The sequence below is a fragment of the Thamnophis elegans genome, chromosome 15, assembly GCF_009769535.1.
Source record: "Thamnophis elegans isolate rThaEle1 chromosome 15, rThaEle1.pri, whole genome shotgun sequence".
Classification (NCBI taxonomy): Eukaryota; Metazoa; Chordata; class Lepidosauria; order Squamata; family Colubridae; genus Thamnophis; species Thamnophis elegans.
Window position 1 is genome coordinate 3502244 of NC_045555.1, and position 24832 is coordinate 3527075.

Sequence of the window (24832 nt, forward strand, 5' to 3'; positions counted from 1 at the left end):
CTGGGGGGTGGGGCTTGCCCCATGCGCCCTACATGCACCTGCCATCCATGTGGAATGGCCTCACGGAGGCCACTCCCACAAACCCTTCTCTTAGTGGCGGCCGCAAAGAGAGGCAGGCCCAGTGACGCTAGGGCTGGCAAGAGTGTGCCAGAAACGGAGACAGAACTTCTCTCGAACCCTCTCTGGATCAGCTGATCTGTGGTTAAGGAGCCTCCTGGTAATAAGACCTCCCCCAAAATAAGGCCAAGCACTTATTTCGGGGGTCAAAAGAAAATAAGACCCTGTCTTATCTTCAGGGAAACAGGGTGTGTGTATATATGTATATAGAGCCGAGGTGGCGCAGTGGTTAAATGCAGCACTGCAGGCTACTTCAGATGACTGCAGTTCTGCAGTTCAAATCTCACCGGCTCAGGGTTGACTCAGCCTTCCATCCTTCCGAGGTGGGTAAAATGAGGACCCGGATTGTTGTTGGGGACAATATGCTGACTCTGTAAACCGCTTAGAGAGGGCTGAAAGCCCTATGAAGCGGTATATAAGTCTAACTGCTATTGCTATAGACACACACAGCCAGGGTAATTCTGATTTCACACCCTGCCAAGGGAGAAGGGTAGGCCTTCACTGCAGGGACTTCCACTGAACGAAATGGTCCTCCTTGACCTTCTAAAAGAGGAATACAACTGGTAGCTCCAAACCAATGAAACCAGGATGCAAAATGTTAAGGCTGCTGTCCTTTGGCAAAGGAATTCTCTTTTTTAATGTATTGTTTTGTGTGATACAGACCCATTTGCCCATCATTATTCCAGGAGTCCATTTTTTAAAGAAAAAGAAATCAAGGGAATCAAGGTTCCTGAACTCAGAACCAACACCCCCGGCCTCCTTCAAGACGCCGGACTTTCGATTCTGTCTTCCGCATGATTCCAATGGCGCTAGGCCTTCCCCTCATCTCTGAATCCCACCCAAAGGCCTGGGACATCTCTCCGCTCCCTTTTCCGAGACCCCTCATGCAGTCTTCCCCAGCGTAAGTGGCAGTGGCTGGTTCTTGCCTGCCTCCATGCCTTCTGCTTTCAGCCACTCCATCTTCTGTTGGTGCTGCTGAACCGCATCTGCCACGCGGTTATCAATCATGGCTTCTGTCAGGGTACCATCTTCCGAGGCGTAGGCTGCGGCCTAGGGAGGGAAGAAGGCCTGGTTATTCCTAGCTTGAAGTTGAAGGTGGTCCTTGACTTACAACAGATCACTTAGCGACCATGCGAAGTTAGAACGGCATTCGAAAAAGTGACGCATGACCCTTTTTCACACTTATGACCGTTGCAGCATCCCCATGGTCACGTGATTTACAATTTGGACTGTCAGTGTAACGATGTGAGGCAATCCAGGAGCAAATACGGTAAACAGATGTTTGTATTTAAATCGTGGCTTTATCTACAAAGAATATATACATACACATACTTTAGTCAGACCTCAAACAAACAGCAATCAGCAATTACAGCATGGAAGCATACACGGAGAGGAGATGTGCCCCAACAGGGCCTCTTCTAATTATAGGCTCTTAAAGTGATATCAGCCCAAAAATCTTGCTGACTCAGTCCCAGCATTACATCATCGTAGCAGCTGGTCAGCTCTTAAATCATTACCCTGACAACTAACTCACATTTATGACAGCTGCAGTGTCCTGTCAAATGCCTCATCTGCGGCTCTTCCTTCCAGGGCATTCTCACATACAGTACCCATTATATCCATGTTGTTTGTTACAAATGCTTTTCCATGGCCACAGAAAACAGCGGAACGCAAATTTAAAGGAGTCATTGACTAGATCTTCCAAGTTAGAGAAATAAGTTCTTCTCTCAGAGCACCACCAGTATTGACACCAGTATTAAGACTGTTCTGACCCAGCTCCCTAAACAGGACAAACAGCCTGACATGAACTCAAAAGGTCCCTTTAAGAGCTCCAGCAGCCCCGGAAAAAAGTTTCTCTCGCAGGCTAACAAGTCCATCCGTCCAGAAGATTCATCTCCACCCCCTGCCTTTATCCACAGAACTAGGGTGGGGCTTCACTAGCAGTGGCAGCTCTTCCATCCCAAGGACCTGCCCATAGATTTCCACTGCTCTCCTCTCCTCTGCCTTCCGCGCCATCAGGCACTGGATCCAGTTGTTCCTCCTCTTCCTCATCAGCCATCTCCAGACCTGGAGGTTGTTGACTCTCCATTTGAGGGCTGATGGATGGCCCATGCTCTGCCTCTCTCTTTCTCTCTCTCTCTCTGCCTGCTCCATCCCCTCTTCCCCCGCAGAGTTCTCAGGTTGCCTTGAGGCTGACACTGATTCCCACGCCTCTTCCTCCTCTGATTCAGCTGCTGGAGGCCACACAGACTGAGCAAGGCACCTTTCTAATATGAGAAGCCAAGCCCCTTGGCAACTGTCTGCTGCGCTTTCTGGACAAGATTTTAGATGTGCAGATGTAGAAGCTAGCTGCCAGAATGATAAAGATTTCTGGAGATCAGTATATAAAGAACCCTTTGCAAATTTTCTCCACTGTCAATGAAAATAAACTGGTTTTCAGCAAGACTGCAAGAATCTTGTGGTTCCTTTCCGTTCCACAAAACTCTCGTCGCTAAGCTCAGGATGATGGGGCAGGTGATCCAAACAGGGTCCCTTTTTTGATCCTTACCTGCCAAGCCACCGCAAGCTGTGAGATCTCCCGTCCAGACATGCCTTCCGTCAGCTTGGCAATTTCCGAGCACTTTTTCCCGTAATCAAACTGGGCCAGTTTTAAGCGCCTGGGTGCCAAATAAAAAGCAGATGAATCAGCCACTGTAGGAAAGCTTTGTTCCCCTCTCCCCCCTCATTCGTTTCGTTTTTAATTTTCCACTCGGTGGGAAATCAGAGCCTGCGGGCCGTATGGGGAAGGAGGAGGCAGATGCTTTGGCCTCTTCAGAGCCCTAATTTGGGGTTGCGTTCTCCATGCTTCCTATTTTCTCTGGTGGTTCCTCATTTGGGGTGAAAAATACTCTGCGCTTGCCACCCAACGTCAGATGCAAAGATTCAGGATTTCTTAGGTGGCCTTATAGGGGATCTATTCAAGTCTATTTGGTTAACACTATGCTGGCGCCAGGTAAGAATCAATGGGATTCAGGAGAGGATGGACTTGGGATGCTTGTGGGAACGCAGCGACTCTAAGCTGATGACACGCTTCACTCCGCCACCCCCAGCTTTGCCTGCTCTTCTGCACCCAAGTTTTACAGGTACTCCTTGATTTACAACAGTGACTGAAGTAACAATCATCTTCATTGAATGACCCCATCATCCCTTGTGGGGTGGAATCAGGGCAACTGAATGGAACTAGCAGAGTTTTTACTGGCCCGATGCCTTTCCTCACGCCAATGCGGAGTTTTGTTCGGCAGATAATATTCTCATTGTGCCCCGAGAGAGAAATATCTGCCTCTACCTAGGATCAAACTCACAGGCTCCTGATTGTGAGATAAGAACTCTAGGCCACCGCACCACTCAGTGACTGAAATAATAACGTCACTGAAAAAAGGGACATGATTGTTTTCCCCACTTATGACCGCTGCAACATCCCCGTGATCACGATCAAAATTTGGATGCGTGGCAACTGATTCATATTTATGACAGTTGCAACGTCCCGGGACTGTATGATCCCCTTTCGTGACCTTCTGCAACTGCAGTGATTCACTTAACAACTGCCACAAGGAAGGTCATACAATGGGGCAAAACTCACTTGACAACAGATTAGCGAATTTAAGAACGGCCATGATTCACTCCATAAATGTGGCGAGAAAAGTCGTGAAATGGGGCAGGGCTCACTCAACAAAAGAAATTTCGGGCTCAACCGTGGTCACAAGTCGAGGACTTGCTGTATTAGAATCAGAAATGAACTTGAAAAGGACAGAGCCCAATCTGCAATCCCTTCCTGTGGTTCCCATCAGGGGTGAAATGCTCTGATGTCTGCTACCGGTTCGCTTCAGGCGTGCATGCCCACCGTTTGACAGAACCGGCAGTAAAACAATGCTACCTGCTCAGCCGAACTGTTAGCATTTTTTAAAATACAGATTCAGGCAAACCGGTAGCATTTTTTAAAATACCGATTCAGGCGAACCAGTAGCATTTTTTTACTACCGGTTTGGGCGAACCGATCCGAACTGGTAGCATTTCACCCCTGGCTCCCATCCCCTGTATCTCTTACGATTAGCAACCAGAGGAAGAACATCAAGTTCTGTACTAACTGCTTGCCCTCGGTGGCTGGCTGGAGGATGTGCTTGTCGAAGTACATTCGGACCAATCTCTCCCGCTCGTCTAAACCTGGCAACTGGAAGTGGACCATCTCATCAATCCGGTCGTTTATGGCCCAATCAAATTGTTCTGGCTGGTTGCTTGCTAAGACCAGCATGAACCTGCAAGGAAGAAGAAGAAGATTGAGAATTGGAGAAGGGCATACCCACAATTCCTGAGCTGGTGGGAAAAAAACATAGAACAAAAACTTAATTGTCACCATGAACGTACACTCATCAGTATACATTAAATTTAAATTTCCTTGCATTCAGCTCTCAAAGGATAACCATGAGACCCACATACACATTAGGCGAGATGGAGCTAGTTCCCACAATTATGTTTTAGCCTCCAGACCCCTAATCATCTTTGTTTCTCTTCTCTGCACTCTTTCTAGGGCAGAGGCTGGCAACCCGTGTGGCTCCGGAGCCGCATGTGGCTCTTTCATCCCTGTGCTGTGGCTCCCTGTCGCCAATCAGCTCCACAATTGGTAGGGCTTTCGGTTAGGACAGGCAGAGTAAAAAGGCATGCCGCGCTAGGACGAGACTCTATGGTGGGGGAACAGGACTTCCAGTCAGCTCCAGAATTGAACGGGGGGGCTTCTGGTTAGGACTGTTGTGGCTCTTTGAGTATTCGAGGTTGCTGACTCCTGCTCTAGGGTCTCACCAACTTTTCTTTGGTGACCCAAACTGGGCACAGTATTCCAAGTGTGGCCTCACCGTCAAGCACTACTATCACCTCCCGTGATCTTGGAAACTATCCCTCTCTTGAGGCAGGGGAGGATGGCATCATCATTCCCTTAATGGCGGGAAGCGGAGGCACATCCCATCCTTTGATTTTATGGCAGTTCTCTCGTGTCTCCATTCCCCAGGCTCTTCTTTGACAATGGTGTTGCTTTTGGATTGTTGTTGTTTTTTTAAAGGCTGCTGACGACGACGCTTTTGGTTTAATGGTGCATTATGAATCGAAACGGAGTTTTGGATGGCAATCTGGGAGGATTCAGCACTTTTGGGGATAATTGCAATTCAACGTTCAATTCCTGGGGGCCACTTTTTGACTCCCCCCCCCGATAATACTTATGGCTCCCGCTGTCACTTAAAGGGAACAATTTAACCCGTTGTAGACATTTGCTGTTCCCCGTCCCCCAATACTACCCTGTTTTCCCAAAAATAAGACCTCACCGGATAATAAGCCCAATTGGGCTTTTGAGCGCATGCGCTAAAATAAGCCCTTCCCCAAAAATATTACAACAGAGCAGCAGCCATGGAGTGACCACACTTGCCACCTCCTGCACCTTAAAAGCAATAAAACCTCCTTGAAAATAAGACCAAGTGCTTATTTCGGGGGTCAAAAGGTCTTATTTTCGGGGAAACACGGTAATCAAGATTTTCCTTCACGTTGCTGTTTTCCTCTTAGGAATTCTCCGAGGTTGGCAACCGGCATCCTGGATGGAGGGTGGCTACCAAAAGCATCCTGCTTGTTAGAAATGCAAATCCAAACTCTTAAGAGGAGTTGTATGATTCATGAAAATAAAACAAAAATGATGGTGCGTGGACGCACAGGGACAAAGCTGGAGTTTAATATTCTTTAAATATTTTTCTTCTAAAAAGGTCTTGCAGAAGATCTGTTGCAAACTTTGGACCATTTTAACAGCTCAGAAAATATTTTAATTTATTTACAATGATATGCTGCCCGTCTTACTATCCGGTGACTCTGGGTTTAGACATATAGTACATGAGCCTCAGTGGTGCAGGGATTAAAGTGCAGTACTGCAGGCTACTTCTGCTGACTGCCGGCTGCATGCAATTTCGCCGTTTGAATCTCACCAGGCTCAAGGTTGACTCAGCCTTCCATCCTGCTGAGGTGGGTAAAATGAGGGCCCAGATTGTTGAGGGCAAGAGGCTGACTCTGTAAACTGCTTAGAGAGGGCTGTAAAGCACTGTGAAGCGATATATAAGTCTAAGGGCTATTGCTATTTTTCCTTCTTCCCTTCCCAGTGGTTAGAATGCAGTATTGCAGGCTAACTCTGCCCACTGCCAGGAGTTCGATCCTGACCGGTTCAAGGTTGACTCAGCCTTCCATCCTTTCGAGGTGGGTAAAATAAGGACTGACTCTGTAAACCACTCAGAGAGGGCTGTAAAGCACTGTGAAGTGGTATTTAAGTCTAAGTGCTATTGCTATAGGCAGTCTAATTTGAGCCTCTAGTGGCAAGCCGGATCATCTCTCCTTGAAATCTTCTCCGGGAATAACTAAAGCTGTCCATCTGGAGTTCCTAACTCCATGATTCCCAGCCAGTGGGACTGATTGAAATCCCGTGAACATTTGGTACTAAAGGAGCAAAGGCAGGGGGGCCATTACAGAAGTTGTAGGGTACTAATCAGCGCATGGACAAGATGATCTCTTAAGGTCTCTCCCTCCTCTAGGATTCTGGGACACATCTGTGGGTTGTTTAAATCTGGTTCTAAGGCAACTCTCTCCGATTCAGAGACATGGTTATCGCCAATTCTCCCCATCTCTCAGAGAGAGGAGATCAACCCAACAAACCAGAATTAATTCTGGTTCTACAGTAAATTGATCTTCTAGAACAGGGGTATCACGCCACGTCCCGGGCTTGCCACAGCGGGGCGGGGAGGAGCACGGGTGACGGGGGATGTCAGGACCGCCATTCTCGGCAACCAGGGAGCACTACTGACAGGGGTGGGACAGCTGCAGCAGCGATGGAGACGAGTCAGCCATGCGGCGGGGAGGCGTGGCGAGGACGTCCGCTCCTAGCCATGGGTGGCTCGGCAACTTTGGCGGCGGCAGGGATAGTCATGAATCTGGTACGAGGCGTGGCAGCGTGAGCAACAGCTGTTCTGGCCCGGCAACTGGCTAGGCCGGAGCTTTGGTGCATGCCATCTACCGCGAGTGAGGCCAGCGCTGGGAAGAGGCGTGGCTCACCTACTTAAGGACACTGGGAGGCGGAAGCTCCCAGCGCTGACTTCGCGTCACTTTGCTAACGGTCCTGCTTATTGACTGTTTTGCTGCTTCATGACGTCATTGTGTGCCCGAGTCTGGCTGAATAAACCCAGTTTCTTACATCACAGGTGTAATGTTTTCCTCTGGTGTCTGTCTGGAGCTTAGATGCTCTGAGAAAGGGTCTCCAACCTTGGCAACTTTAAGCCTGGCGGTCTTCAACTCTCAGAATTCCCAGGGTAATTCTGGGAGTGGACGTCCGCCAGGCTTAAAGTTGCCTAGGTTGGAGACCCCTGTTCTGGAAGGCTGGCTGGGGGGATTCTGGGAGTTGACGTCCACACACCTTCAAGCTCTCAAGATGGAGAAACACCGCTCCGAAGCACTCTCTGTTACTTTATTGTGTTGGGAACTCTCTTACTTGTTGCTGTGTTGCCCCGTCCTATGAAGGAAAACATTGAGTGTCGCTCGTAGGTCCTCGCTGATTTTTTCCTGCCGGGATAAGCAAAGTTGGGGAACAACAATTAATCCAAATTAAATCCCATCCTTGCTCTTCATTCCCACACGCATCTCTCTCCACTTGTTCTTATGCTGGCTTTCTAAAGTTTTCAAGCCAGTGAGGATATTGGATGATTTTTTTAAAAAACAAAAACTGCTGATGCTACCTAGTTTGAGTAATGAAACATCTGCAAAAAACTAACCAAACAAACCACCAATCAAGCTCAGAGACAATCAAGGACTTTTCATTTCAACCCTGAGCTACAAATATTCTCCTTTATTAAGGCTTTGCATATTCAGGTCTTCCAATCTCTCCCATAATCAGTTTTTGCCCTCCTGATCTCCCCATCTCTACTCCATGACTAACCTGCTTAGAAAACTAACTTGCACCATTTGAAGTGTCTTAATTACGCTGAGCGGAAGGGTGTGGGTAATTAAGTAGTAAAGGTAAAGGTTCCCCTCGTTAGTCGTTCCTGACTCTAGGGGGCGCTGCTCATCTCTGTTCTAAAGGCAGTGCTGTCCGAAGAAGTCTCCGTGGTCATGTGGCCGGCACGACTCAACTCCCAAAGGCGCACGGGACACTGTTCCCTTCCCACCAAAGGTGTTTCCTATTTTTCTACTTGCATTTTTTAATGTGCTTTCGGACTGCTAGGTTGGCAGAAGCTGGGACAAGTCACGGGAGCTCCCTCCGTTACACGGCTCTAAGGATTCGAACTGCCGATCTTTCTGATCGACAGAATCAGGGGTGCTTTTACAAACTGCAATATATTACTGTGTTTCCCTGAAAATACAACCTGCTCAGAAAGTAAGGCCTAGCTTGATTTTTACACATGCCCTCAATATAAGCCCCAACCCCAAAATAAGCCCTAATTAAGACTCCGCCCACTCCAGGGGGCACGGGTAAAAATTAAGCTAGGGTGGGGATGGGCAGGGGGCGGAGCTGCCCTACTACTTACCTTCGGATAGTTGCAGCCAGGCCTCACACACCTCGGCCCATTTCTTTTGCTGCAGCCGGCAAGGCTTCCCTGAAGGCCTCTGTAGCCGATAAGAGAACTCCAGATTTATCCGGAGCTCTGTTATTGGCTGCAGAGGCCTTCAGGAAAGTCTTGCTGGACGAAGTTCCTGAAGGCCTCTGATAGTGAAGAAGAAGCCGGGGGCGATGCGCACAAGTGAGGTGGCAAAAAAATAATAAGAGAGGGTCTTATTTTCGGGAAACACGGGTATTAACTATCAAATCAAAATGAAAAAGCTTTTGACCGGCCCAGTTGTAACCAGGAATGAGTGTGCAAACGAGAGAACGAGTGCTTACCGTTGCTCTTTTACGCAGAAATGCGTCGGCTTCATCCACAAACAGCAAGAGTCTGGAAAGGGAAAAGAGGTATATGCTGAACGTAACTGAAAACCATGGCAAGGAGCTGAAGATTTTGGCTGGATAGGCTTCCTAGGTATAGATAAATTTGGGAGTCTGATTGTGAAATTCAGGCTGAAGCCTTCCTCCCTGAATTTTAGGCCACAAACAAGAGATTGGCTAAGGGCTGGTGAAATCTGGCTCTGCAAACATTGCTATAAAGAAGTTTAGGTTTAGGTTTTATTGGTTTTGTATGCCGCCCACTCCCGAAGGACTCTGGGTGGCTTACAATAAAAAGGGAAAGGGGATAAATAAGACAATACAACAAATAAAATACCACAACATTCACAATTAAAGTGGGGCTGGATACTTCAACAGCCCCAGGCCTGCCGGAAGAGCCAGGACTTAGTAGCATTACGGAAGGCTGGGAGGGTAGTAACGGTCCGGATCTCGGCAGGGAGCTCGTTCCAGAGGGCTGGAGCTGCAACAGAGAAGGCCCTCCCCCGGGGGGTCGCTAGCTGGCATTGGCTGGCAGATGGAATCCGGAGGAGGCCTAGTCTGTGCGATCTAATAGGTCTTTGGGAGGTAATTGGCAGGAGGCGGTCTCTCAGGTAACCAGGTCCGATGCCATGCAGGGCTTTAAAAGTAACGACTAGTATCTTGAAGCATGTCTGGAGACCAATGGGCAGCCAGTGCAGCTCGCGGAGGATAGGTGTAACGTGGGTGTACCTAGGTGCACCCACAATCATTCGCGCGGCAGCATTCTGGACTAACTGAAGTCTTCGAACGCTCTTCAAGGGCAGCCCCATGTAGAGCGCGTTACAGTAATCCAGTCTTGAGGTGACGAGGGCGTGAGTGACTATCCGAAGTTGAATAGGCAGACTTTGAAACACTTCTTTTTAAAAGCAGATGATTTCACTGAGGGCGGCATAAGGACTGTGGTTGACCTTGGGGAGGCGTGGCCAACTGGGTGGGTGTGGCCAGCTTGATGCCACTCCCCAAAGTTCTGATATGTTTCCTCTTCGCATTGAGTAGACCAGGCTGAAGCTACGCTGGCCTAATCTTTCCTCTTCGCACTGGGTAGACCAGATGGGCCGGATCTAACCACATTGTGGGCCGGATCCAGCCCATGGGCCTTGAGTTTGACACCCCTGATCTACATTTACAGAACTGAAGCCATATCCGTCAGCTTGTATCCAAAATAGGAACTTATTAAACTGGATCATGCTTTAGGATTACTTTAGAAAAACAATGGTGTTTGCTACGGAGAGATTTGCTCCCCCCTCGCGAGAACAAACGCTCCTGATTTCCATCTTACATATCCAACTTACCCTCTCCGACTTGTGTTGGCCCAGTCAAAGACCTTGTGCATGGCGGTCACACCTTCGCGCCCCATAGGGGCGACGTCGCCACCTGTCATGATGGCATAATCCATGCCAGAATGCATGGCTAATTTCTAGAAAGAGAAAAGAGAGGTGAATGAAGATCTTTGGTACATTCAGAACACCTGGTATGAAAGCCGATTATGAACTTTGGGGGTGGGGGGTGTTAAAACAAACGAACTTAATGATTTATAGTTTTGACGAATACAGATTATAGAAAGAGAACGTGATGTAACTTTGTGAGAGGGGTTAAATTATAATTGTAGTTATAATTGGATGGTGCAGAAATGGACAGACTGACAGTAAAAAGCACAGGGAAGAGAATATTTTTTAACATGGGATTGTATTTTATCAGTGGCTAGATAATAAAGATAAAGGTTCCTTTGCATATATGTGCTAACAGTTCCCGGCTCTAGGGGGCGGTGCTCATCTTCGTTTCAAAGCCGAAGAGCCAGCACTGTCCGAAGACACCTCCGTGGTCATGTGGCCGGCACGACTAAACGCTGAAGGCACATGGAACGCTGTTCCCTTCCCACCAAAGATGGTCCCCATTTTTCTACTTGCATTTTTTAACATGCTTTCGAACTGCTAGGTTGGCAGAAGCTGGGACAAGTCACGGGGGCTCCCTCCGTTACGCAGCACTAGGATTCAAACCGTTGAACTGCCGACCTTCTGATCGACAAGTGCCATAGGTTTGCCATCATGGGACTAGAAGATCTTCAGGTTAGGGTTTGACAGAATAATGATAAAACTGGAGCATTACCTTGGCAAAAAGAGTCTTCCCCGTTCCTGGAGGTCCATACATGAGGATATTCCGATAGAGGCTTCTGTTATTCCTTGTGTTCCGGGTCGCAATGGCTATGTCTCGCACCCGTTCCTCCAGTGTTGGCTGCAAAGGACCCAACCCCCCCACAAAAGAAGCATTAAGGCTTGGCAGGTGGAAAGTTCACAGTCAGGCCTTCAAGCCGCCTTTTCTTTTGGATCTTTGGCCTGCCACACTTTCTATTATTCTACTATGCATTTTCTATGGTGGGAAAATGGGAGAGGGGAATCTTACAGAGTTGGGCGATATGTAGCCATAACAATATTCTTTCTAGAAAGCCAAGGTCATCCTTTGTCTCTGCACCTGGCCGGAATTGGATGGGTGGAAATGCCAACGTGGCAGTGGGAGATTGGACCGTGGGACGGACTTTGTGGGTGTTGGGGACAGGATCTTGAACTTTCAATCAGGAAGTGCATTCCTGATTAGGGCAGGATTGAAATAGGGGAATTAGTTAGGAAGGGTAAAATCTGCCAGAATCTCTTGTACTGGAGCCTACACAAAGCTTTTGGTTTCCTCTGGGGAGATATGAGGTATGTGTGTCAGAATCTAGTTGCTACTCAAGGAGAGGCTTTCTATATGACCAAGGGAGCATATGTGTGCGCGAGTGAGATACAAACGGTGCGCGTATGTATGTGCCTTTCCCCACCTGGCTATTACTTACTCATTTTGGTGTTTGGTCCTTGGGAAAAGTATAACAAAGGAAACCTTTGGGCAAACCTAGAAGCTTTCAGATTCGGGTTTTCCCAGATGTGCCAACATGGCTCTCCTAATCAATTGGAACTTTGAGGAATCTTTTGCCTCGGACTCTGATTTACTTTTGGATGCTATTTGGAACCCTGACATTCAGTCTGGATTTCTGGATCTTACGCCTGGTTTTCCAACCAGCCGACCAAATGTGAGCAAGGAAGGACCTTTCTACTATAGGTAGTCCTCTACCTACAACCCTTTGTTTAGTGACTGTTTGACGTTACGATGGAATCTGAGACAAGTGAACTACCACCTCTGGTTAACACTCACATTGAGGACGACCCCTTCGAGAGCGTCTTGGGCTTTGCTGGCCAGTCGCTTCCCAACCTAGAAAGCCAAGGAGACAGGAGAAGTTATCCTATGTAAGGAATGGCTAGGGAGAAGGTGGGTGATCATCCATTAAGGGGCAACACATGATGACTGACAAGCGAGAAAGAGACCCTGAAGAATCCCACCTTGGTTATTGTCTGACGGGCTGTCAAAAAATCCTAGCAGACCGTCAATCTCTCAACTTGGAAAGCAAAGACACACAAGCTAATGCTATTTTCATTATAGGTTTACAGTAGCCAATTCTTGCAAGTCTGAATGTGCTTCTCTGCTCCTCCTTCCTGAGACAGTTCTGGGCAGGACAATGGTTTCTTTTATCTGACCACTCTTGATTATTGCAGCTTATTGTGGCCCGCCAGCAGCCAGCAGCAGATTCGGAGAGTGAGGAGGTTGGGGAGGAAGATAGGCAAGTCCTGGAGTCTGGGAAAGGCTCAGATGAGGGCTCTGTGACGGAAGCAGAGAGGAGGCCAGGGCCGTATGCCAGTATTCAGCTGCCTTCAGAGTCGGACATCAGTGAGAACAGGCTGTTCCCAGTATGCACATGCGCAGAGCTGCCAGACGAAGGGAACAGCTAAGGAACAGGGGTCGACTTGGAAGTAAGGCCACAGGTGAATGATGGCCCCTCCCAGAGGAAATAAAAGGGGAGCAAAAGGGGAGTGGAGTTTGCAGGAGACAATTACTTCGCTTCATGGGTTCGTGACTCTCCGAGACGCCTTCCAAGTTCTGCAGAATATCGGCCTGGAAGCTCTCCAAGCCAGATGAGGTCTGTGACTATAAATCCTCCCTTGAAAGATTTTGATGGATGTGAATGAGCAGAATTCACAGTCGATTTTTGTCGGGATAAGGAATTTGCTTCAGGCTCTCGGGAAGCCTCGGTCAGAACACAGCTCTTCTTCTTCCTGTTCCTCAAGGTTATTCCTTCTACCCATTACAAAGGCTTTTAAGAGTCCGTTCTCATACCCAACAATAGTGGCATTTCCGAAAGGCAGTGTGTTTCCTAACCTGGCCTATCTCAAAGGCAGAAAAATTACCTGGATGGGATGCTTGAGTGCTTCGAGGACGGTGATACGAGAGGTTTCCCGCACCAACGAGGGCTTGCCCAGGCGAGCTTCGATATACCGCCCAGCCACAGCAGTGGCGTTCTTGGCACTGTAGATGCCAACGGCTAGCAGAGTCAATCCCGCCACCTGCCACAAATCAGAAAAGCAATGCTTTCAGATCTTTTTTTCAACCACACACAGTTCTAACAATGTGAGGGTTTTTTTAAGGAACAAACTCAGTGTTGTGGCCCGACAGTGAGGAGGTTGGGGAGGAAGATGGGCCAGTCCTGGAGTCTGGGGAAGGCTCTGATGAAGGCTCTGTGTCGGAGGCAGAGAGGGGGCTGGGGCCGTCTGACAGTTATCAGCTGCCTTCGGAGTCAGACGTCAGTGAGGCAGAAGAACAGCTGGAGCCTGTTCCCAGTGTGCGCATGCACAGAGTTGCCAGACAAAGGGAACGGCTAAAGAACAAGGGTCGACTTGGGAGTAAGGCCACAGGTGGACAGTGAATGGCCCCTCCCAGAGGAAATAAAAGAGGAGCAAAAGGGGAGTGGAGTTTGCAGGAGGCAATTAGTTCATTCCTGCATTCTTGCCAAGTGTTGTGGTGTCTGAAAGATATCAGCCTGGCCACTCTCCAAACCTGATAAAGGTTGGTAAGTGTGAACTATCTTGAAAGACTGTGGGTGTCAGGCCTGCAGTTACATCCCTTTTATGATCTTTGGCCTGCCACACTTTCTCTTATTTTATTATGCTGTTTCATTAGTATAGTAGTTGGGAGAGGGGAATAGAAAGGAGTAGAATTGTGGAATGTGTTGTTGTCATTCTTTTCTAGAAGTCCAAGGTCATCTTTTGTCTCCGCACCTCTGCACCTGACCGAAAGCAGCTGGGTGGAGATGCCAGCGTGGAAGAAGAAGATTGGACCATTTGATTGATTTGTGGGTATGGGGACAAGATCATGAACTTTCAACTGGGTGGGACTCTGATGTAACTTCCAGAATTGGGATTTTTCACAGATGTGCTAAATTGGAACTTTAAGGATCATTTTGCCTTGGACTCTGATTTAATTCTACATGATACTTGGAACGCTGACAGTGAGAGAGGAAAGACTTTGCTGGAGAGGAATTCACTGTCAATTAAATAAAAGGGGCTTATCGGGACGAGGATTTGGCCTCATGCTGCTGGAAAAGCCTAGGTCAGAATGGTTTCCCTCTGGTGGCATTGTCCAGGCTGTGTTAGAAGATTTATTGATCAGCCTCATGATTCGCCTTAAGCTCTGGCAGAAAGTTAACTCTTGCATTGGTCTCTAATGGGTTATGATGAGTTGGTTGTGGTCTCTAAATTTGATATGTGACTTACTGTGGCTGTTACTTTATCCAAGTCAGTAACAAAGGCACGGAAACCTTCTCCAAAAAGCGTCCCAGCTGTCCTAAAGAGGAAAAGAGCAAACGTTTTAAAAAGTGGCATGTCCAGATAATATATGCGGAAGATATTTTTATTTAAATCTGACTAAACTTAAGTGCTATTCATTTTGCCATCGCTGCCTAGCTGTTCTGACCTCGGCTTCCCCAAACCACGAAGCAACTCATTGTCCTGACAAAAAAAAAAACTTTTATTAAGTTACTGTGAATTCAGCTCATTTACATTCAGCAAAGCCTTTCGAGGGAGGATTTACAGTCACAGACCTTATCTGTCTTGGAGAGCTGCCAGGCTGATCTCTGCAAAACTTGGCAAGGAGTCTCGGAGAGTCACAAACCAATTAATCGAACTAATGGTCTCCTGCAAACTCCACTTCCCTTTCGCTCCTTTTGTATTTCTTATGGGAGGGGCCATTCATCACCCACCTGTGGCCTTACTCCCAAGTTGACCCCTGTTCTTTAGCTGCTATCTTTGTCTGGAAACTCTGCACATGCGCACACTAGGAACAGGCTCCAGCTGCTCGTCTGCCTGATGTCTGACTCTGAAGGCAGCTGATAACTGTCAGACAGCCCTGGCTCCCTCTCTGCCTCCGACACAGAGCCCTTATCAGAGCCTCTCCCAGATTTCAGGACTGGCCCAGGTTCCTCCCCAACCTCCTCACTGTCCGAATCTACTGCCTGCTCAACTGGTGGGCCACAACACAAACGTACTTGAGGGAATCCAACACAGTCTGACGGTGCTCGGCGGCTTTTAGCCGAATTTGTTCCCGGATGAGATCCGCGTTCTCCCGTTCCGCCCTGGCGCGAGCCTGGGCTTCCGCCTCAATCCGCAGCATCTCGTTCTTGTGTCGCAGTTCCATCTCGCGCTCCACCGTTGCTACAAAGAAAACCGAGAGCTTGAATCAATGGGGGGGGGAAGTGCCGGGGGGAGGGATTTCGCAATGGCCTTCAGACTTCAACCAGCCACTGGCAAAGGATTGTGGGATGCTCCTGGGGAAGATGGGGGTTGTAGTTCAACCTCCTTTCCCAAAGATCACTTATGCAGAGTGTTGTTCTTTCATGCTGGTGGAGGAATGAGAGATTTGATCCTCCCACCCAGAATGAAAAGCTACAGAAAGGTAAGTTTCTCATGTCTCTGCACTCTGGCTGGGGAATTCTGGGAGTTGAAGTTCACACCTCATAAAGACAACAAGGCTAAAAAACGCTGATGTAGCAGATACAGAGAGGGGAAACATCTATTTTCCTCCCTTTCTCAAAAATCCACCCACCATTCCCTTATTTCCTGGTTATTTTCTTCCAACTTTTCTTGTTCTTTGGGGAGTCTACCCTCCTCCCTTTAATACCCCGTCCCCCCGAAAACAAGCCCTCCCCAGATAATAAGCCCAATCGGGCTTTTAAGTGTATGCGCCAAAATAAGCCCTCCCTGAAAATATTTAAACGCATGTGCAGCTGGTCCCCGCCATTTCCTGGGTGGGGGAACATGGCCCTCCATGCACCTGCCATCCACATAGATCGGCCTCGCGGGGGCCGCTTCTGCAAACCCCAGCTATTCTGCCTTCTCTTAGTGGCGGCCGCAAAAAAAGTGGGAGGCCCAGTGCCGCTAGGGCTGGCAAAAGTGCGCCAGAAACAGACAGAACTTCTGTCTCTCTCTGGATCAGCTGATCCGCGGGCTGAATTAAGGGGCTTCAAAAATAATAAGACCTCCCCGAAAATAAGGCCAAGTGTTTTTTTTGGGGGGTGGGGTGTTCAAAAGAAAATAAGACCCTGCCTTATTTTCTGGGAAACACGATATTTTCTCCAGTCTCCTTAGCTTTTGCATCTTGACTCCAAAGGCCTGTTGGTAGGCCCAAACCCCGAGATTTTCCCCTTTGCCCTCTTTCCCTACCTCTCCTCATGGCTTCCTGCTTTTGGACCGATTCTTCTTGCTTCCTCAAATTCTCTTCATTCAGGAGTTGCTGGGGGAGAAGAACAGAATTCAGCCTGCGAACGACTGGGAAAGTCGCTGGGCTTAAAAGAACTTGATTTTCTATTCCCCTTAAAAACAGCAGTAATGTATGTATGTATGTATGTGTATATATATGTATATTTAATGTTCATCTACTGGGTATATTCCCCCCCCCCCCACACACACATACACACCATGTTTACACTGCAGGCCATCATCTCCCTTTGCTCCAAAGGTTTTTTTTTTAAGGTTTTTTTTCTCCTTCAGAGTCATTCACAAATACACATTCTTATAATTGCTATTAACATTTATCTGTTCATCATTAATCTCTATCGTTATTTTCTTAAAATATATATAGAATACAGTTTGGATCACTTTCTTGCCACCCCGTGTCTCCATCTTATTTTGCAACAGCCTTGTTCCTTCCATCTCATCAACCTCCGTTCTCTGCCTTCTTCTTTCCTCCTCTCCTTCCTCCCTTCTTCTTCCCCTCCTCCTCCTTCTTCCCCTCTCACCTACTCTTAATTCCCCTCCCTTACTTCCTCTGCTTTACCCTTTCTTCCTTTCCCTCCTCATCCTCCCTTTCTACTTCCCTTCTTTTCCCCCATTCCTCTCTTCTTCTTCTTCCCCTCTCTCCTACTTCTCCTCCCTTACTTCCTCTGCTTCTACCCTTTCTTCCTTTACCTCCTCGTCCTCTCTCCTTTCTTCTTCCCCTTTCCCCCATTCCTCTCTTCTCCTCCTCCTTACCCTCTCTCCTACTCTTAATTCCCCCCTTACTTCCTCTGCTTTACCCTTTCTTCCTTTCCCCTCATCCTCCCTCCTTTCTTCTTCTCTTCTTTCCCCCCACTCTTCCTCCTTCTTCCCCTCCTTTACTTCCTCTGCTTTTACCCTTTCTTCCTTTCCCTCCTCGTCCTTCCTCCTTTCCGTTGTTGGCGTTGCTTATTTACTTTCTCTGTTGGGTTCTCGGGGCGGCATTTCAGCAATCCCGACTTTATAATTGTCATACAAAATAATTTTCTCTGTTCCATTTTATTTCTAATAGTAATTCCACTTGCTCACAAAGGCTTTTTAACTAACCCAGGTGAAGGATCTGTGTGAGCAGTATTTCTATTTATTAAGTTATTTTTTTTTAAATCACTCCACAGATGTACCAGGCTGTAGATAGTTCCCCTTCTGGGATCTCAACGTCTCCCCCCCCCCCCCCCGCATTTAAGAAATAGGACCAACCTGCTGTCGTAACTGGTCCTCGTAACGTTGCCGAGCTAATTTGTCCTGGTACTGGGCTCTCTTTAAGATAAAAACAGACATAGGGGAAATTGAGTGACATTTAAGAGGAAAGAGGGACAGAGGTCTTGAGAATTAAAACTCTTAAGACACAGAAAACTGTAACTTCGCTCAAGCTGAATTTAATATTGAAACAATCTATTTTCCTGACAGAGGTAGTCCTCAATGTACGAGAATTGAGCCCAAAATTAAATTATTGCTTTGTCCCCTTTTACGATGTTTCTGTGCCACATTTGCTAAGCGGGACAGTGCAGTAGTTAAGTTAGGAACACGGTTATTAAGATAGCATTTTACCGCTTGCTGTTGCCTTGTCTCTTCATTAAGGGTTTTCCTCCTCTCGTCCCCTTGTATCCGGACTTGTTCATTCTTCAGTTGTTCTACGGCAGCTTCGTATTCCTAAAGACAAGGAGAAAAAATGGGAAGAATTACAGAACCGATCTGCAGGAAGAAAAAGCTGCCTCACTCTTCTCTAAAGGCAGGGATTTGGATCATGGTGATCTTAGAAGTGCCTTAGGGAAAATCTGGCACTTTTGATCTACTGAAAGCAGTGGTGGGCTTCAAATTTTTTTTGAACCTACTCTGTGGGTGTGGCCTCCTTTGTGGGAGTGGCTTGCCAGCCATGTGACCTGGTGGGAGTGGCTTGCTGGCCATGTGTTTTCTTTCTTTCTCTTTCTCTCTCTCTCTTTCCTTCCTTTTGTCTCTCTGTCCCTTTTTCCTTTTTTTCTTTCATCTCTCTCTCACTTTTTTCTTTTTTTCTTTATTTATTTCTTCCTTTCTTTCTCTTTCTCTCTCTATGTGAGTCTGTCTGTGTGTGTGTGTGTGTCAGTGTTTCAAAAATTTTTGGAACCTCTTCTGTAGGTGTCCACTGGTGGAACCTCTTCTAACCGGTTTGGTAGATTTGACGAAGCGGTTCTATCGAACTGGTGCGAACTGGCAGGAACCCACCTGTGACTGAAAGCCAAGTTGAAACATCAAGGTGAGAATCTTCACAAATAACAGAAAAAGAGAGTTGGAAGGTATCTTGGAGGTCTTCTAGTCCAACCCCCTGCTTAAGCAGGAAACCCTACACCACTTCTGATAAATTTCTGTCCAATCTCTTCCTAAAAGCCCCCGTGGACCACCCACAACTTCTGAAATCAAGCTGATTAATTGTTCTCACTGTTAGGAAACTTCTCCTTAGTCCTAGCTGCTTCTCTCCTAGTTTCCACCCATTGCTTCTTGTCCTGTCTTCAGATGCTTCGGAGAATAGTGTGATTCCCTCTTCTTTGGGGCAGCCCCACAAATATTGGAACACTGCTATCCTGTCTCCTTTAGTCCTTCTTTTCACTAGACTAGCCATACCCAATTCCTGCAATCGTTCTTCATATGTTTTAACTTCAAGGCCCCTAATCATCATTGCTGCTCTTCTCTGCACCCTTTCTAGATCATCTAGATCTAGATGGTCCGCAAGAAAATGTTGATGGGCCTCAGAAAAAAAATATTTGCATTTTTTATATTGCACTCAATCCGGGGTCCTCAAACTACAGCCCTTGGGCCAGATATGTGCAATGAACACTTGTGTTGCCGTAGAGTCTCCCCCTTCGGGGGTCTTTTTGTGCGGGTCGGCGGGGGCAGAAATTCCAATTTGTGGTCTGCTTCAGCCTTCTGGTGGGGGGCTTTGGGCAAAGGCTGGAGGGAAGCATCACTGATGGAGAAGAGCCGGAGGGCCTCATTCCAGTGGGACTGCATCATGGCCTGGAATTGGCTGACCATCTCAGCCTGCTGAGCTTCCAGGCGCCGGTAACCTAGCCTTCCACTCCTGCAGGTCTTCCCTCTGCTTGGAAAGCCTATGCTCCTAGTCCTCAGTGAGGCGCTTCTGCTGAGCCTCCTTCTCGGCCAGATCCAACTTGAACTGAGCTGTTTTGCCAACTCTTTCTCCTAGTGGCTGCTTACCTCCAGCAACTGCTTCCTGTTGGGGGCCTAAGGAGCCTGGGAGGGCAGGCGAGGAGTGTCTGACAGGGGAGGGGTGAGTAGAGTTGACCCCGCCCACCCAATCACATGATCACCTAGCCACGCCCACCCATTCATTAGGCAGATCATTAGTGGTTGGTGAGATTTAAAATTATGAATTTAGTGGTCCCTGAGGTCTGAAAGGTTGGCGACCCCTCTTCTAGAGTCTCAACATCAAATATGAGGAATGATCAAGCAAGGTAGACCGGGGGGTGGGGGGAGGAAACAACTGATTAACAGCACAGCCTGAATTTCTATGTTTTGCTCACCTTTAATTTAGACTGCTGCTCCAGCTGTAGTGTCTGTTCCTGTAGCTGAGCTAAGCCTAGGGCCTCCTTGGCATGTCCTGAAAAGAAAATATCACCCCATCAGTTGTTTTCCATCATTTAATAATAATAATAATAATAATAATAATAATAATAATAACGACTATGGCACAAACCAGCAGTGGTAATTCCAGTGGTAATTGGCACACTGGGTGCTATTCCAAAAGCACTGGAATTACATTTAAAACAGTTAAAAATTGACAAAATCACCATCAGTCAAATGCAAAAAGCCGCACTGCTTGGATCTGCACGCATATTACGAAAATATGTTACGACGTCCTAGGCCCCTGGGTGGGGCCCGACTAGTAACCAATGCCAAATCCGGTGAAACAACTGGCCGCTGTGATACAATTGTACAATAATAATAATAATAATATATAATAATAATAATGAAAAAGTCACCGAAAATCAGATGGTCAAGATCTTGTGGGATTTCCGTATACAAATGGACAAAATACTGGCGCATAATACACCAGACATCACACTGGTTGAGAAAAATAAGGTCACAATCATAGACATCGCAATACCAGGTGATAGCAGGGTCGCCGAGAAGGAACACGAAAAAATCGCAAAATACCAGGACTTAAAAATCGAAATTCAACACTATGGCACAAACCAGCAGTGGTAATTCCAGTGGTAATTGGCACACTGGGTGCTATTCCAAAAGCACTGGAATTACATTTAAAACAGTTAAAAATTGACAAAATCACCATCAGTCAAATGCAAAAAGCCGCACTGCTTGGATCTGCACGCATATTACGAAAATATGTTACGACGTCCTAGGCCCCTGGGTGGGGCCCGACTAGTAACCAATGCCAAATCCGGCGAAACAACTGGCCGCTGTGATACAATTGTACAATAATAATAATAATAATATATAATAATAATAATGAAAAAGTCACCGAAAATCAGATGGTCAAGATCTTGTGGGATTTCCGTATACAAATGGACAAAATACTGGCGCATAATACACCAGACATCACACTGGTTGAGAAAAATAAGGTCACAATCATAGACATCGCAATACCAGGTGATAGCAGGGTCGCCGAGAAGGAACACGAAAAAATCGCAAAATACCAGGACTTAAAAATCGAAATTCAACACTATGGCACAAACCAGCAGTGGTAATTCCAGTGGTAATTGGCACACTGGGTGCTATTCCAAAAACACTGGAATTACATTTAAAACAGTTAAAAATTGACAAAATCACCATCAGTCAAATGCAAAAAGCCGCACTGCTTGGATCTGCACGCATATTACGAAAATACGTTATGACGTCCTAGGCCCCTGGGTGGGGCCCGACTAGTAATCAATGCCAAATCCGGCGAAATAACTGGCCGTTGTGATACAATTGAATAATAATAATAATAACAACAACAACAATAATAAATTCCTCTCCACCTAACAGTGATTTTGCCCATGATAATTCATTGCAATTCTGGTTGCCTAATGGTTAAACTATATGCAGATAAGACTTGCTGGAAATAGCACAATGTTGTCAGAACCAGAGATTCTGACTTGTGCATTGCCAGAAGGAAGAGAAATGATAAAACTCTAGTTTTCACTCAAAAGGATGCTCTTCCCTGGTTTAAATTTCAGCCACTCCTAAAAATAGATAAAGGTTCCTCTTGCACATATGTGCTAGTCGTTTCTGACTCTAGGGGGCGGTGCTCATCTCCATTTCAAAGCCGAAGAGCCAGCGCTGTCCGAAAATGTCTCCGTGGTCATGTGGCTGGCATGACTCAACTCCCAAAGGCGCACGGAACGCTGTTCCCTTCCCACCAAAGGTGGTCCCTATTTTTCTACTTGCATTTTTTATGTGCTTTCGAACTGCTAGGTTGGCAGAAGCCGGGACAAGTCATGGGAGCTCAATCCGTTACGCGGCGCTAGGGATTCGAACTTCCAAACTGCTGACCTTTCTGATCGACAAGCTCAGCGTCTTAGCCTCTGAGTTAAAAACTCTTTTTGCTCAGCCCCTCCTGACTTTGCTTTGAGAGGCAAAAGACACAATAGAAACGTCTGAAGAAAATCACATGGGAACTAGAAGGTCAAAGGGCATTGTCACTGGTATTCTCAAGTTCCTTGGGTGGCTGGAAAAGCTGTTTGAGACAAGGAGTGTCTGTGTGCAAATTCGGCATTGTGGAATCTGTTTCTCGTCCAGCATCGAGATAGAATAGATTCTTTATTGGCCAAGTGTGATTGGACACACAAGGAACTTGTCTTCTGCGCATAAGCTCTCATTATACATAAAAGCTATAAACGATAAATCATAATCATAGTCACCAAAATATACATTCATCACAAATCATGAGATACAACACTTAGTGATAGAATCAACCTAAATCGTACTAGGAAACTAAATAAAACAATAAAAATCGTAAATATACAAGGAACAAAGTCATGAGTAGAAAAGGAGATAAGTAATAGGAAAGATGAGAAGAATACTATTCATAAAGTCTTACTAAATACAATAGAGTACAATAGCAGAGTTGGAAGGGACCTTGGAGGTCTTCTAATCCAACCCCCTGCCTAGGCAGGAAGCCCTATACCGTTTCAGACAAATGGCTATCCAACATCTTCTTAAAGGCTTCCAGTGTTGGGGCATTCACAACTTCTAGAGGCAACTTCTGTCCCACTGATTAATTGTTCTAACTGTCAGGAAATTTCTCCTCAGTTCTAAGTTGCTTCTCTCCTTGATTAGTTTCCACCCATTGCTTCTTGTTCTGCCCTCAGGTGCCTTGGAGAATAGTTTGACTCCCTCTTCTCTGGGGCAGCCCCTGAGATATTGGAAGACTGCTGTCATGTCTCCCCTAGTCCTTCTTTTCATTCAACTAGACATACCCAGTTCCTGCAACCATTCTTCATATGTTTTAGTCTGCAGCCCCCTCATCCTCTTGTTGCTCTTCTTTGCACTCTTTCTAGAGTCTCCACATCTTTTCTACATCATGGTGACCAAAACTGAATGCCGTATTCCAAGTGTGGGCTTACCAAGGCCTTATAAAGTGGTATTAACACTTCACGTGATCTTGATTCTATCCCTCTGTTTATGCAGCCTAGAACTGTGTTGGCTTTTTTGGCAGCTGCTGCACACGGCTGGCTCCTATTTGAATGGTTGTCCACTAGGACTCCAAGATCCCTCTCACAGTTAATACTGTTGAGGAAGGTACCACCTATACTGTACCTGTGCATTTCGTTTTTCTTGCCTAAATGTAGAACCTGACTCTTTTCACCCTTGAATTTCATTTTGTGAAATGAATAGTTTGACAGTGATGTGGGAATTAGATGACTTCACAAGCACCACTGTCACTCCCCAGGAACAGATCATGGGAAAGGATCCCAGCCAAGAGCTTCTGTATAAGTAGTCCTCGACTTACAACAGTTCGTTTAGCAACTGTTCAAAGTGCAAAGACTCAGGACCGGTTTTCACACTCACAATTGTTGCACCATCCCCCATGGTCATGTGATCAGACGCTCTGCAACTGACACCTATTTATGAGCTCTGCAGTGTCCCAGGGTCATGTGATAAGGGGAATGCATAAGTGCACCAACGTGCCTACTGTCCCTATCCTAATGTGTCCATTTCATGTATTCCAAATCATGTTTATACTTATATCTGTTATTTAATACAAGCTTGATGAAATAAAATAAATACATAAATAAATGTGATTCCCCCCTTTTTTTTACCTTCTGACTAGCCAAGTCAACGGGGGAAGGCAGATTCACTTAACCACCCTGAGACTAACTTAAACAACCGTAGTGATTCGCTTAACAAAGGGGGGCAAGAAAGGTCGTAAAGCAGGGCAAAGCTCAACTAAGAAACGTCTCACTTATCAACACATAAATTGTGGGCTCAATTGTGGTCGTAAGTCGAGGACTACAAGTATTCGCCATTCACGACCAGCCACGGGGATCCAGTGGGATTTTTTTTCTCGTGGCAGATTCCTGCCAGAGCTTTGTCGTCGCAGTGAAGCTAGATCCACTAAGATCCAGCAGGGATCCAGGGAAAGGATCTCTGTTAATCGGGGCAACGGAGCCAGCGAGACTTCTCCCAGCGGGGGATCCAGAGAAAGGGATCCACCAGAGGGGATCCACCCCACCATCCACCCGCCCCTCCCACTCACGGGAAGCGTCGAGCTCTCGGGCGGCCTTGGCAGCGCGTTCCAGGCCGGTGGGATCGAAGTTGCTCCATTTGTCCTTGGGGCGGCTCCCCTCGCCTGTCCCTTCTTTCGATCCCCCGCCGGGCGGAGGAGGCAGCGGGGGTAGCCCGGCTCCAGGACCCGCGTCTCCGCCGCCGCCACTGCCCCCGCCGCCGCCGCGGTTCAGCCCGAAGAGCCACGACATGATGATCCCCGCAACCGGCAAAGAAGCGAATCCCACTCCAGCACACACGTGGATTCCGCGCCGACGGCTCTGCGCAGGCGTCGCCCCGCCTCTTCCGTTCTCGGCCGCTGCTCATTGGATGGGCACTCTGAAGC

At 47.2% G+C, this 24832-nt stretch overlaps 1 protein-coding gene across 1 annotated transcript; it reads right to left on the reverse strand.

Moving 5' to 3' along the window:
- Positions 1–715: 715 nt before the first annotated feature.
- On the reverse strand, positions 716–24772 carry LOC116518829 (ATPase family AAA domain-containing protein 3-like). Its single transcript, XM_032232362.1, has 16 exons — positions 24479–24772; positions 20301–20377; positions 18337–18438; positions 17986–18045; positions 16699–16768; positions 15525–15690; positions 14755–14824; positions 13393–13548; positions 12305–12361; positions 11228–11353; positions 10414–10538; positions 9044–9095; positions 7658–7728; positions 4242–4409; positions 2666–2774; positions 716–1167 (listed from the first exon to the last, which is right to left on the reverse strand). Exons 1-16 carry the CDS (start codon positions 24696–24698, stop codon positions 1000–1002), a joined length of 1797 nt encoding a protein of 598 aa, XP_032088253.1. The 5' UTR covers positions 24699–24772; the 3' UTR covers positions 716–999.
- Between the last annotated feature and the right edge of the window lie 60 nt (positions 24773–24832).

What these genes read in the sequence shown, in the direction of transcription:
- LOC116518829 (XM_032232362.1), bottom strand. Translation starts at nt 24,698, where the DNA reads ATGTCGTGGCTCTTCGGGCTGAACCGCGGCGGCGGCGGGGGCAGTGGC. An exon ending in CCGAGAGCTCGACGCTTCCC is followed by an intron (nt 20,378 to 24,478) that starts GTGAGTGGGAGG and finishes TTTTCTTTTCAG; the next exon opens with GACATGCCAAGGAGGCCCTA. An exon ending in AGGACCAGTTACGACAGCAG is followed by an intron (nt 16,769 to 17,985) that starts GTTGGTCCTATT and finishes CTTCTCCCCCAG; the next exon opens with CAACTCCTGAATGAAGAGAA.